The 12,379-nt window shown below is 39.1% G+C and overlaps 1 protein-coding gene across 1 annotated transcript in view; it reads right to left on the bottom strand.

Moving 5' to 3' along the window:
* Nucleotides 1-12,379, bottom strand: part of PKD2 (polycystin 2, transient receptor potential cation channel) — a 54,344-nt gene that overhangs the window by 35,779 nt on the left and 6,186 nt on the right. Inside the window, exon 2 of the mRNA XM_032400776.1 lies at nucleotides 9,639-9,752. Coding sequence (XP_032256667.1) covers nucleotides 9,639-9,752 — 114 coding nt within the window. The remainder of the gene's footprint in view (nucleotides 1-9,638; nucleotides 9,753-12,379) is intronic.

Here is a 12,379-nt window from a genome sequence, read left to right as displayed (position 1 = left end):
GCACCATCTGTTGGACATCCAGAGAAACACTGTCATCTAGCTTTGAAGGGATGATTATTCTAACACATTCAATCAGCAAATATTAACTCAGTCCCTCCCTTGTGCCAGGCCCTGGGCTAGTCCATGGGATATCTTTGAGTGGTAGCTCCTTACGCTCCCGGAATCACCTACACCATGAGTCCACCTAGGTTGTAGCTAAAGGACCCCTGGGATTTGGAAGCAGAATGATTTGGGTTTGAGTTTCAGCTTTGCTTCACCTAGAATGTCTGCCTCCGTGGTCATGATAGTGGGTCTCGGTGTCTTGGGATCTCAGACAAATACTTAACTTATCTGAGCTTGAGTTTCATCAACAAGAAAGTGGGTATAATAACATCTAGGGCGGGATGCCTGGGTGGCTCAGCCGGTTAAGCGGCTGCCTTCGGCTCAGGTCATGATCCCAGGGTCCTGGGATTGAGTCCTGCATTGCACCGGGCTCCTTGCTCAGCAGGGAGCCTGCTTCTCCCTCTGCCTCTGCCGTTCCCCCTGCTTATGTGCTCTCTCTCTGACAAATAAATAAATAAATGAAATCTTAAAAATAACATCTAGGGCTTCTGCATAGTTCAATGGGAGAAATGTATGTGAAGACATTCTGCACGATGTCAAATGCAATAGAAATACAAGACTGTATCATCATTTTCTCTTTAGTCCCTGATGGAGAAGCCCACTTGGAAGGTAGCATTCACTCTTTAAATGAGCTGAATCATGAAGAAAAAAACTACAGGATGAAATAGATAGGCTTAAATGAGGAACAGAAAGGAGAATGTTAAAAAATATAAGGTAAAGGACAGATATATGTCTGTGTGTATATATTTCTTCTATTCTATAGTCCTTGTCTTAACTTCCAAGTTCCCTTTTCCATAAAATAAGCCAGAATAAAAAATATTATCACAGCATCACCAACTAATCAGCATGAAATATAAATAAAGCTGTTTTAAAAAACATTCCTCATTTTAAAATAGCAATGGACAGGGCGCCTGGGTGGCTCAGTTGGTTAAGCAACTGCCTTTGGCTCAGGTCATGATCCTGGAGTCCCGGGATCGAGTCCCGCATCGGGCTCCCTGCTCGGCAGGGAGTCTGCTTCTCCCTCTGACCCTCCCCCCGTCATGCTCTATCTCATTCTCTCTCTCAAATAAATAAATAAAATCTTTAAAAATAATAATAATAAAATAAAATAGCAATGGACACTATTTTATCCTTAATATTGTTGAAAAAATGTAGGCTCAAAGACTAAAAACAAAGATGACTGTACTAAAAACTCCAAATCGTTAGAATAAAGAGCAAAGAAGAATTTTCCAATGTAACAACAGAAACACAGAAAATAACAAAAAATCCCCCATAAAAACCAAAGAAGCAATATTTTAAAAACCACAAATGCAGAAAATTAAATTTTTTTAAAAAGATTTTATTTATTTATTTGACAGAGAGACACAGCGAGAGAGGGAACACAAGCAGGGGGAGAGGGAGAGGGAGAAGCAGGCTTCCCGCTGAGCAGGGAGCCCGACGTGGGGCTCGATCCTAGGACCCTGGGATCATGACCTGAGCCGAAGGCAGACGCTTAATGGCTGAGCCACCCAGGCGCCCCCAGAAAATTAATTTTAAAAGGATTAAGCAAACACAGATAAAACCAAGCCATCTCAAAATGAAAAATTGTTTTCCTCTTCATAACTCTTGGGCCAAAGAGGAAATCAAAGCTGCCACACAAATATAAATACCAGATGTAAAGACAGTAGAATCCAGTATTCCAAGGCCATCTGCCACAAAGTAAAGCCATCATCCTGACCAGGAAGCCGAACTCCTTTGCTAGCTCTGTGCTGTCCCACATCCTCACAGAAACACGGTAGAGATCAAATAAGATCAGGTATTTGAATAGACTCTATAAATGAAAAGTGCCAAATGCAAAGCAATACACATAAATCAAAGAATGATGAGGCTTGAGCTCTTGGAGTTGTCATACTAGGAATAGTTCTGGGTTAGTGAGCAAGAAGTACTAGTAAACAGAGAATGAGAATGGGCGAAGCTGTCAGCATTTAGTAAGAACATCCATGTGGCATCTCCGAGATGTGCCTAACAGCACCCCTTTCTCCCTCCCTGTGCTGAGGGACACGGATGCATGAACTAGTCTGAGAATCCAGGGTGAGGAGTGCAGTGACTGAGGTGGGCCCGGGACCTCAGCAGAGCTCCGGGGAAGGGCTAGTGGATAAAGGCTTCTCGATGGATCTGCCTCTTGAGCTGATCTTGAGGGATGAGGAAGAACTGAACAGACCAAGAAGAGGTGACAGCCTAGGCCAAGGCCTTTTTGAGACTCCCGGTGGCTTGATGTGGTTGAAATAACAGGTGTTCACAGGGAGTGGCAGGTCTGAAGAAGTAAGCAAAGACGGAATAATGAAGTGCACTTTATTATGTAACGATTTTAAACTTAATCTTGAAAGTGAGGTGATGACAGTATGTTAAATGGAAGAGTGACCTGGGTTAATCTGGTTTCAGAGCAGCCTGGAGGCAGTGCCTGGGAGTCCTACTAAAAGATCTAAAAAGATTCCAACCAATATGTGGTCTAACGGCATCTGAGTCATCTTAAAATTTAAATAAATCTTGTCACTCCCCTACTTAAAATCCCAGCTTCCCCCTCTAAACCCCTAACCAAAGCCTACCAGACCTACAGGGTCTGGCCCCTGACCACCTTTCCACCCTCATCTGATGGTACTCTCTCTAGTAACTGTCTTCACTCAGCTTCTGGAATGTTCTGAGCTCTTTCCTGCCTCAGAAACTTCACTCAGGCAGTTCTCTTCATCTGAAGGGCTCCCACGCTTGATTTAGGCCTCACAGAGGCCTTCTCTGTAGGGGAATCCTCGTCCCCAACTGTTTTCTTTCATATCACTTCCACATTTCAGGGCAGGGCCTAAATTTATTTTTAATTAACTTACTGAACAGTTGAATGAATGAATAAATGAATAATCCAGGATAGAGATGATAAAGGTTAAAATAGGGAAAATAGCGATATATGAAGGAAGGCAGATTTGAGAGGCACCAAAGAGGAAGAAGTAGGTGGAATGATCACATGAGAAGAATGAGGGGAAGCATCTAGAGTGATGCCCAGCTTTGGAGAGAGGCATCATGTGGGTGATGCTAACATGAGCCCAGAGAGAGAACACGAATGAAGCAAGTTTGGATGGGAAGGATGATGAGTGTGGCGTTAGGAACGGTAAGGATGAGACGCCTGGGAGATACACGAGTGGAGATGCTGGGCAGAAGCTGGTACAAGGTTTGTAGTTCCTGAGCTAGGTCTGGGGGCGCTTGGACTCACCAGCAGCAGGTACCAGTTGAAGCTGTGGGAAAGATCACCTGAGGGGAAAACCAAAGACCCAATCACAGAGAATACACTGGCTAAACACATTTCATAAAGAAAAAAACTAAGAAAGTGAATAGAGCAAGAAGAAACACAGGAAGAGAGGGAGTCCTGGAAGCCAAAGAGAAGCTTCTAGAAAGCCAAATGCCATAGGAGCAAATGTCAGAGAAAGCCTGGAAAGAGCCCATAAAATTTAGCAATTAAGAGGACCCTAAGCAACTCTGGTGAGGCGTTTCAACAGGTAGAAGTGAGACAGCAGAATAAACAAGAGAGGTGAATTAAAGTTATTAAAACCTCCAGATATTTTAATCTAGTTTTGGTTAAAATTTGAAGGAAATCGTAAGTAACACTGTGATGGAAATCTTTGAGGGATAAAGTCTGTTGACACAAGTGCTTTTGCGAGTGCCCATACTGAGCTGGTTATTACTTTGCCATTTGAAACAAGAGAGCAAGATATGTAATATTTATATATGTTATCACAAAGACATAAAGAAGAGAAAGCTATGCACATGGAACGCAGGCCATGTTTAAATTAGTATTTATGCAAGAACATACATTTCTTGTCATTGTAGTTTTGTTCTCTTGAAAAGGACAGAGAGCTTTCCGGCCATAGGCAGTCTTTAAAAGTTACTTTCCGTGGGCTGCAAGCTGTGATCTTCAGACTGAATGTGTCAGCTGTTGGAATGTATGCCACCGGAAATTGAATTAGCTTCCCACCAATGTGATGATTAACCCACGGACTTTGACTTCCCTGACCTAGTCATCAACAGTTCATCTGCATGAATTCTCTTGCAATTAGGAAAACTATCTTTAGATTAGATAACCATCTTTGCAAGATTTTTACAAGTAAAATAAAATATTCATTTCTTTTTTATTGAGATATAATTGACTTGTCATATTATGTAAGTTTAAGGTATACAACATGTTGATTTGATACTATTCTTTTTTTTTTTTTTTTTTTGGAATACAAAGCAAAGCCTTCTTCTTCCAGAAATAAAGAGATGGAGACACATAGATTTCTTCATATAAGAGCTCTTCCTATCCCAGAACATATCATGCTGTATTATGATTGTGTTGTTCATTTCTCCAGTTTCATTACTTCTTTGGACACTGGTGAGTTTAAAGTTAAAGACTTTCTTAATCTAATTGATTACATTTTCTACTCTGTGAAATATGTTTTATTTTCTACTCCGTAAAATATTTACTGAGGTCTTGGTATTTTTCTCAGTGCTTTGTGGGTTATATATGTGTTAAAATATTAATCCTTTGTAATGTTTCTTCTAAGTATTCTTGAGAATTTTCTGCCTTTTAATCTTGTCTATTTTTTTTGACATATAGAAATACCAAATTTCTATGATGCTAACTCTACCAACTTTTCTTTATGATTTCATTATGTTTAAACAGGAAACTTGAGAAATTTTAACGGAGAGAGCAGAAAAAAAGAAGAGGCAAATGTACTTTTATCATAGATTCACCAAAGACTTCATTTGGTTTTTCCAAAGATCTTTAACAATACCATTAATCCCCTTCAAGTTCAGCATCTAAGTCACACAAAGAAATTCCGTGGCTCTTTATATAACAGTAACCCATATATAAGTACGTACTTTGATGGTGGATTCATAGCAACCTTAGGTTTCAAGTAAGAATAAATTCTAAATTATAGAGAAAGTGGGATTACCTAGTTCCCATGTCATTTCTCTCCTCTGGGTTAAGTAGACTAATTTTAAAGACATAGGGCTTAGAAGTAACACTGATAAGATAGAAAATAGGTCTTGATGGGCACTTAGTTGCTTCAAATGAATGTCCAAACAATTCGAACCTATAGTTTTTAGAACCTACTGATGAAACAATTCAGCCATTGTCAACTATTTCTGGGAAGAATTTTGCTCGTACTATTCTTCACGTGACAGACAGTATCCTAGGATTTTTTGGTATATTAATCCCAAAGTTCAGAAAATATTTCTTTTCTTTTTTTTTAAGATTTTATTTATTTATTTGAGAGAGAGAGAATGAGTGAGAGCACGGGCAGGGGGAGGAGCAGAGGCAAAGGGAGAGGGAGATGCAGACTCCACGCTGAGCAGAGAGCCGGACAACTCAGGGCTCGATCCCAGGACCCTGAGATCATGACCTGAGCTGAAGGCAGACCCGTAACTGACTGAGCCACCCAGGCATTCCACAAAATCTTTCAAAATAAGTATTTCACAGATGAGAAAACAAGGGTTCAGAAAGGTTAAATAACTTGTTCAAGCTTACCTAGTATATAAGTAGTGGAGCTGGGATTTGAACCCAGATCTCTGTTGATGCAAAAAAATCTATACTTTTCCTACTATGCCAACTGCCTTCCAGAACCCTATCTACTTCATATCAAGAGCTTCCAATATGCAAGGCATACGGTTAAGTACATTATCTCATTTACCCACAGAGTAATACGCTTGATATTATTGGTCATTTGATATTGATATTGCTGGCAAGATTTTAAAACTAATAGTTAAAAAGATGGTTTTTGAGCAATGGGAAAGGGCTCAATCACTAGGAGCCAGTAAGGCTTTGTTAGGAGTAAATCCTGTCCGCTTATCCTCATAATGTTCATTTTTAATTTGGTCAACAGCTAATAGCAGAGGAATGGTGGAGTTATTCAGACAGGCATTTGAAAAAGTCTTTCTTATCCTATTTTTCTTTTTTTTTTTTTTTTAAGATTTTATTTATTCATTTGACAGAGAGAGAGACCGCGAGAGAGGGAACACAAGCAGGGGGAGTGGGAGAGGGAGAAGCAGGCTTCCTGCTGAGCAGGGAGCCCGACGCGGGGCTCGATCCCAGGACCCTGGGATCATGACCTGAGCCGAAGGCAGACGCTTAATGACGGAGCCACCCAGTCGTTATTTCCTATTTATTATCCTTATTATTCTATTATCCTTATTATCCTATTTCTTGAACATTCTGAGCTAGATGATAATATAATTCAGTGAACTCAGAGAACTTTGACTAATGGATGATGTTGTTAGACCAATCTTTTTTGATTTATTAATTAATCAGGATAAGGACATGGATGATATCAACTCTGTTGATCCAGTGAAGCCAAGAGGAACAACTGATACATAAGATGAATGAATCTAGATCCAAAAAAATTTCAACAGATGGACTGAATGAGATGAAATTTAACAGAGCTGAAAGGGAAGTCCGCTACTATGTTCCAGGAAAAAGTGTTCATATACTAGTTGGGGGACGCAGTGCTTTATAGTTTCTGGTGAAGAGACTGAGGAATCATTTATGTGCAGAATCAGGTGATGGGAGGAGGCATGAACCACAGCTGTGTATCTGACTGAGGACACCTACGGCATCCCTTTCCCCCTCTTTCATTATGAGGCTCCTACTGTGCCTTCAAAGGGACCTGATAAACAGAACATGTGCTGGAGGGAGTTTCTATCACATAGGTACTCAAATGCATGTCTCCAATCACATGATCAACAGTTAAAGGAACCAGAAAGGTTTAACCTAGAGAAGACTTAAGGGAGACTGAATGTCTGTCTCCAAACTTCTGATGGGCTAAATTGGAGAAGAACATGGAAAAGGTATTTGGTATAGGTGGGCTTGGAGGGGAGAGCTAGGAGAGGAAATTTGATAGGTTAGACTTGGCTTCTTCATATAAGGGAGAACTTTCTAACATAGCCATAGAGAAACAAAATGAACTATTTCAAAGAAGTAAGTCCTTGGGCGCCTGAGTGGCTCAGTCAGTTAAGCGTCTGCCTTCGGCTCAGGTCATGATCCCAGGGTCCTGGGATCGAGTCCCACATCGGGCTCCCTGCTCAGCGGGAAGCCTGCTTCTCCCTCTCCCACTCCCCCTGCTTGTGGTGTTCCCTCTCTCACTGTGTGTCTCTCTCTGTCAAAAAAATAAATAAAATCTTAAAAAAAAAAAAAAAAAAAAGAAGTAAGTCCTTTAACCTGGAACTCTTGCTCAATCAGACACAAGAGGACTGACCATTTGAGAGGGATGCTGCAGGGGGAATTTTAGCATTCAGTGGAGGTTTGATCATATGGTTGCTAAGATCCCTTCCTAGCCAGAGATTCTATAGTACTCTGAAAATAAAACTTGGCCTATGTAAAATATGCAGCTACTGATATAAGAAAAAAGTGATTAGTGTGAAAAAGAACAAAAAGCATTAAACTCCAAAATAAACAAGAAAACACTAATTATATGACTTAAGTAAGGCATGTTTCCTAGAACTCTAGCTATTCAGTTTATTTATCTGGCCTAGTTCCCAAACTTGTCAGTGCATCGGAACACTCACTTCCCTGGGCCACCTCTGGAAGGCTCAGATTTAGCAGATCTGGGCAAACTGTAATTTTTAAAAAATTCTCTTGGTGATTCTGATGCTCAAGCAATTTGGGGGGCCACTGAAAACCTAAACGTACTTATAGGGGTACTTATATTTTGCATAAGAAATATATGCGTATGTATGTGTCTGTGTCATGCCTGAAAAAATCTTAATAATGATTCTAATCAATCTGTTAATATTTAAGGCCAGTGTAGTTTAATATTTAAGCGCCTATGCAGGGAGCAAACTCTACTTCAGTATTCTAAGCTCTAACAGCTTAGAACATAAAAATTAAAAATATCACATCTCTGGCTTTACAACTTTTAATATAATGAATAGATCTTTTCTACTTTTCCAGCATTTCTATCTTAGATAGAATGTTGTAAAAAGTAATGACATTCCCTCCTAAACAAATAACAGAAAAAAATCAAGAAAATGGATATTATTCACACATATATACATTCTAGCTTAAATAACTTCTTTTTTTCTCAAGTTCCCATGTGGATTGGCAAAGTCTCAGAAAATGCAAAAAGTCATCATTCCCTGTTAAAGCTCATTAAGAACTTACTAGTATTAATAAAAAACTGTGTGTGGGGATAGTAAACAAATCAATATTCAATTTCTTAAAATTATAAATATTGAAACTTAAGTGTTTCCTCAATCCTTTATGTTCAACTTCAAGTTTAAAAAAATTTTTTTAATAAATCTAATAAATTTTAAAAATGTTTTTAAGGAAGCTTTTTGTACCTAGTCAATTAAATTCAAGGTGGTCAATTTTAATGTAATAAGAATGGCCTTATTAAATCATTGATAAATTTTGATTCTCTCCATAAACAAAGAAGGGGACTCTTTTTAAGATTGGTGTTAATTTTTTAAGTCTTTCTAAGTGTACACTATATGAAGGAAGTCCTTTCCCAGGAGTATGGTAAGAGGTCCTGGTTGTCATAAAGCTGCTTCCTTGTCTGTTCTCATAAAGACCTTTAGAGAGAACAGGACAGAACTCCCATCATCCAATACCCTTTGAATCAGAACATCAATCCATTGTCTAAGACTTTCTGGACTTCAAAGCAAATGGTTTCTAAGACTTGTCCTGGCTAAGGCTTGAGTCCCCTCCCCTCCCAGGGGATGCATATACATACTGAAAGAAGAGAGGAAGAAGAAAGAGATGAGTCTGCCATAAGTTTCCTGTAGAGTACAAGGCTGGTGATTACTGAAGATTTGGAAGACATTATGAATTAGAATGAAGGAACCCACACAGGAAACACATCCAGATCCAAAAGAATGGGACTTTTATATATATATCCATAAAAGCAGTATTAGGAGACATTATTTGTATTTCCTGAACGTTAAACTTTGAACGTCATTTTGCTGAAAATAATTCCTACATTAAACTTCACGTTAATTGATGTAAAAATAGTGACAGTGTATTTATCAGGAAATCTTTTTTTCTTAAAGATTTTATTTATTTATTTGACAGAGAGAGACACAGCGAGAGAGGGAACACAAGCAGGGGGAGTGGCAGAGGGAGAAGCAGGTTTCCCGCCGAGCAGAGAGCCCAATGTGGGGCTCAATCTTAGGACCCCGGGATCATGACCTGAGTTGAAGGCAGACGCTTAACGACTAGCTACCCAGGCGCCCCTTTATCAGGAAATCTAATAAAAAATCCTTTTACTTGGTTTCTTGATATTTGGCAGGTTGCCACATGCATCTCATAGTGAAAATGGTCATGGCTGACAATGAACTGGCCAATCAGATAACGCTGAATTTTAATCAATTTTTACCAGAGGAGAGAGGAAAGCTTTACCAAATTCTAAACTGAAACTGAAAACAGAGAGCTTCTGAATGAACCCCTCTGATGCATATACAATTCCTTTCAATTATGGTTTTGACAGGTCAAATATTTTCAAAACTTTTCCTTTAGTAGGAGGAAATGTTCTACTTACAAATGCACAAGACTATGAGAAAAAGGAGGTATGTGGCCAGCTCCCGTAAAACACTTTTAAGATACTTCTCTCGGTTAGTGTTGCTTTCTTCCATGAGTCTTGTTCCCCAGAGACCTTTAAAATAATAATGAAAAGTATGACATTTTATTTTTAAAAATCTCATGAATGGCAAAGAAGAAACATAAAATAAATAGTATAACCTTTAAGGGGGATTCTCCTGTATTTTTTTTTTTTTTTTTAGCATGCTCTGAATGTAACTAAGAAATTGTTTTAGCAGGAGTGCCTTTTATTTAAGAATAGATCAGCCTCTACTGTCCCCCCAGATGTACAAAACACAAGGCGACAATCTGATCATTGTCTAAACTCCCAATCCCATCAGAAAATGTCTTAGTAAAAACTTATAAAGAGAACAGGAAATGAGGGCACCCCAGAAGAACATATTAAATAACTGTGCACACACACATCTGCTTTTCCTGTGTGGGGGAGGACACAACCTGGCAATTATCCTCTTACTAAACCTAGTTAGGACATGATGTAACTCTATGGCACATGACACCTTTTGGATCACTCCTGATGAAAAGAAAGCCTGGTTGGAGCATCATTTCACTATGGAAATATCCACTGGCACAAAATCTCGCTACTCGGTACCATCTCTCTCCTTTAAGAAACTCAATGCTGACTGACTACTCTAAACATGCTTAGCTTAACAGATTTGAAAAACGCTAATTAACATATCATCTTCAAGTTAAAAGCAACAATCATCCAACTTCTTTCTCTCTTTGGAGAAAGAATAAAATCAGCAGCCATGTTCCATATTTTAGCAGATGGAAAAAGCGTTGGGCTGGCTGAGCGGGGATGACATAACCCTCCGCGGGCTTGCTGGAGGCAGTGACCACAGTTTTGGACTCGCTCAGCAGACAGACATGGTGGCCATCCAAAACCCCCATTAATGAACAGTGTGGTAAAATCACATTGCTGGCTACTTGGAAGAGCCTTCATGTTTGCCAAAAAGGACAAACTTCTCAATCCTTTCAGTTAGATTAGGTCGGCTGTGAATGGCAGCCAACCTGGCCCCGGCAGTCTGCCTCACACGTTTATTCCACAGACTTTAACGCCATCAATCACTGAAACTCACACAGCCACTTAAGCCACCATCAAGCCACACAGAGGACAGGGGAAAATGGCATCGTGGCTTTTACTTCACAGAAATGACTCCATCACCAGTGTTTATGTATTTTTTAAGTCTTATAATAATATATTAATACTACTCCTGAATTTGGGTATTTCGTTTCCTTTTCTTTTTTTTCTCCCAAATTTCCTTTAGGAAAATCAGCATCTGAATTCAAAGACACTGTGTTACATATCATAGGTTTCAGCATACGGAAAGTGGAGCATGACTTATGACCAGGTCTGCTTCTGCCAAGATCTGGTAGTTGTCAGGGAATTACTCATGCAGAAGAAATGCGGCAAGGAGAATGTTTGTTCGCTGAAACTCTATCATATTTAAAAATTATTACAAATTTAGATGACATGGAAAATTACAATCAGAATAACATAGAGGCAGCCAAGTATTAGGCTCAGTAGCCCTGGACGCAATCACACTATTTCTTTGGTTATATTTCTTTTGGAGACCAGGCCTAAAATACACACATAAGTGGAGATGACTAGTCTCTTTATCATCAGGAAAGATTGTTGTCTTGCCTCACTTAGTCAGTGATTTCACTCTTTCCCATGGTTTATAAACAATTATGCACTAAGGAGTAGTCATGGTTCTTAATATTTACAAATGGTATTGCTTGACCTATAAATAGAAAAACCAAACTCCCATCAAATTTTATTCAAGCTAAACGTGCAATGGTCTATGGCAATTTAATTCTAGCCCTCGAATGAAACATTTCAAGTAAAAAGAAACAAAGTTCCCTTATTTATATTTTTATATAATATACTTTATCCATTTCATTGACTTTCTAAATTATCTACTTCCTCAAATATTTATCACCTTCAAAATTTCATCCAATTTCCCCACTGGGTGCGTATGTAGGATCTGTCTTAGGACACAGGGACCTCTTTACATTCTGATGAGTGAGAAATGGCTATGTCCACAAATAGAAAAAATTGCTGTCCTATGGCTAACTCCTTCCCATGTTTAGCAGAGCTGATGGAATAAGAATGGTTACAAAATGGCAGCATTCTTCAAAATCAACTGTTGTCTTTTCCCACAATTGTCCTCACCGTGGAGGGAGTATATGCCCAGCATTTCAGGCACTCACACTGAGTACATAAAGTGTCTCCAGCTGTTAGGGAGAACATGATATGAGGGGGACACCAGACAATATCCAGCTTCTCTCATATTTAAGAGGGTGCTTGGTCAATGCCAGAGCCCAAAGCTGGAGTACTTCATCTAAACAGTGTATATTCCCATAGGCAGTGGTACTTATGAATATGAATATAGAGGGACTCTGAAATGGATAATCTGAAACACAAAAGATGTCTCAAACATAAATAATTGTGAAAAATGCCATTTTTGCAACTATCTTATTCAAATACTTCCAAAACTATTTTGCAATACACAAAAAACATCACAGAGAGAATGATATAATGAAGTCCTATGTATCTCTTGCCCAGCTTCAACAATTATCAACTCAACAACAACCTTGATTCATCTAAACCCTCACCCACTCCTTCCCAATTTTGAAACTGAAACTAATTCCAGCTATCGTATCATTTCATCCTGAATATTT

This window comes from Phoca vitulina, unplaced genomic scaffold (genome assembly GCF_004348235.1).
Source record: "Phoca vitulina isolate PV1807 unplaced genomic scaffold, GSC_HSeal_1.0 scaffold3, whole genome shotgun sequence".
NCBI classification, from domain to species: domain Eukaryota; kingdom Metazoa; phylum Chordata; class Mammalia; order Carnivora; family Phocidae; genus Phoca; species Phoca vitulina.
Note: the sequence above shows the minus strand (reverse complement) of the source record. Positions and strands in the feature narration are given on the sequence as shown.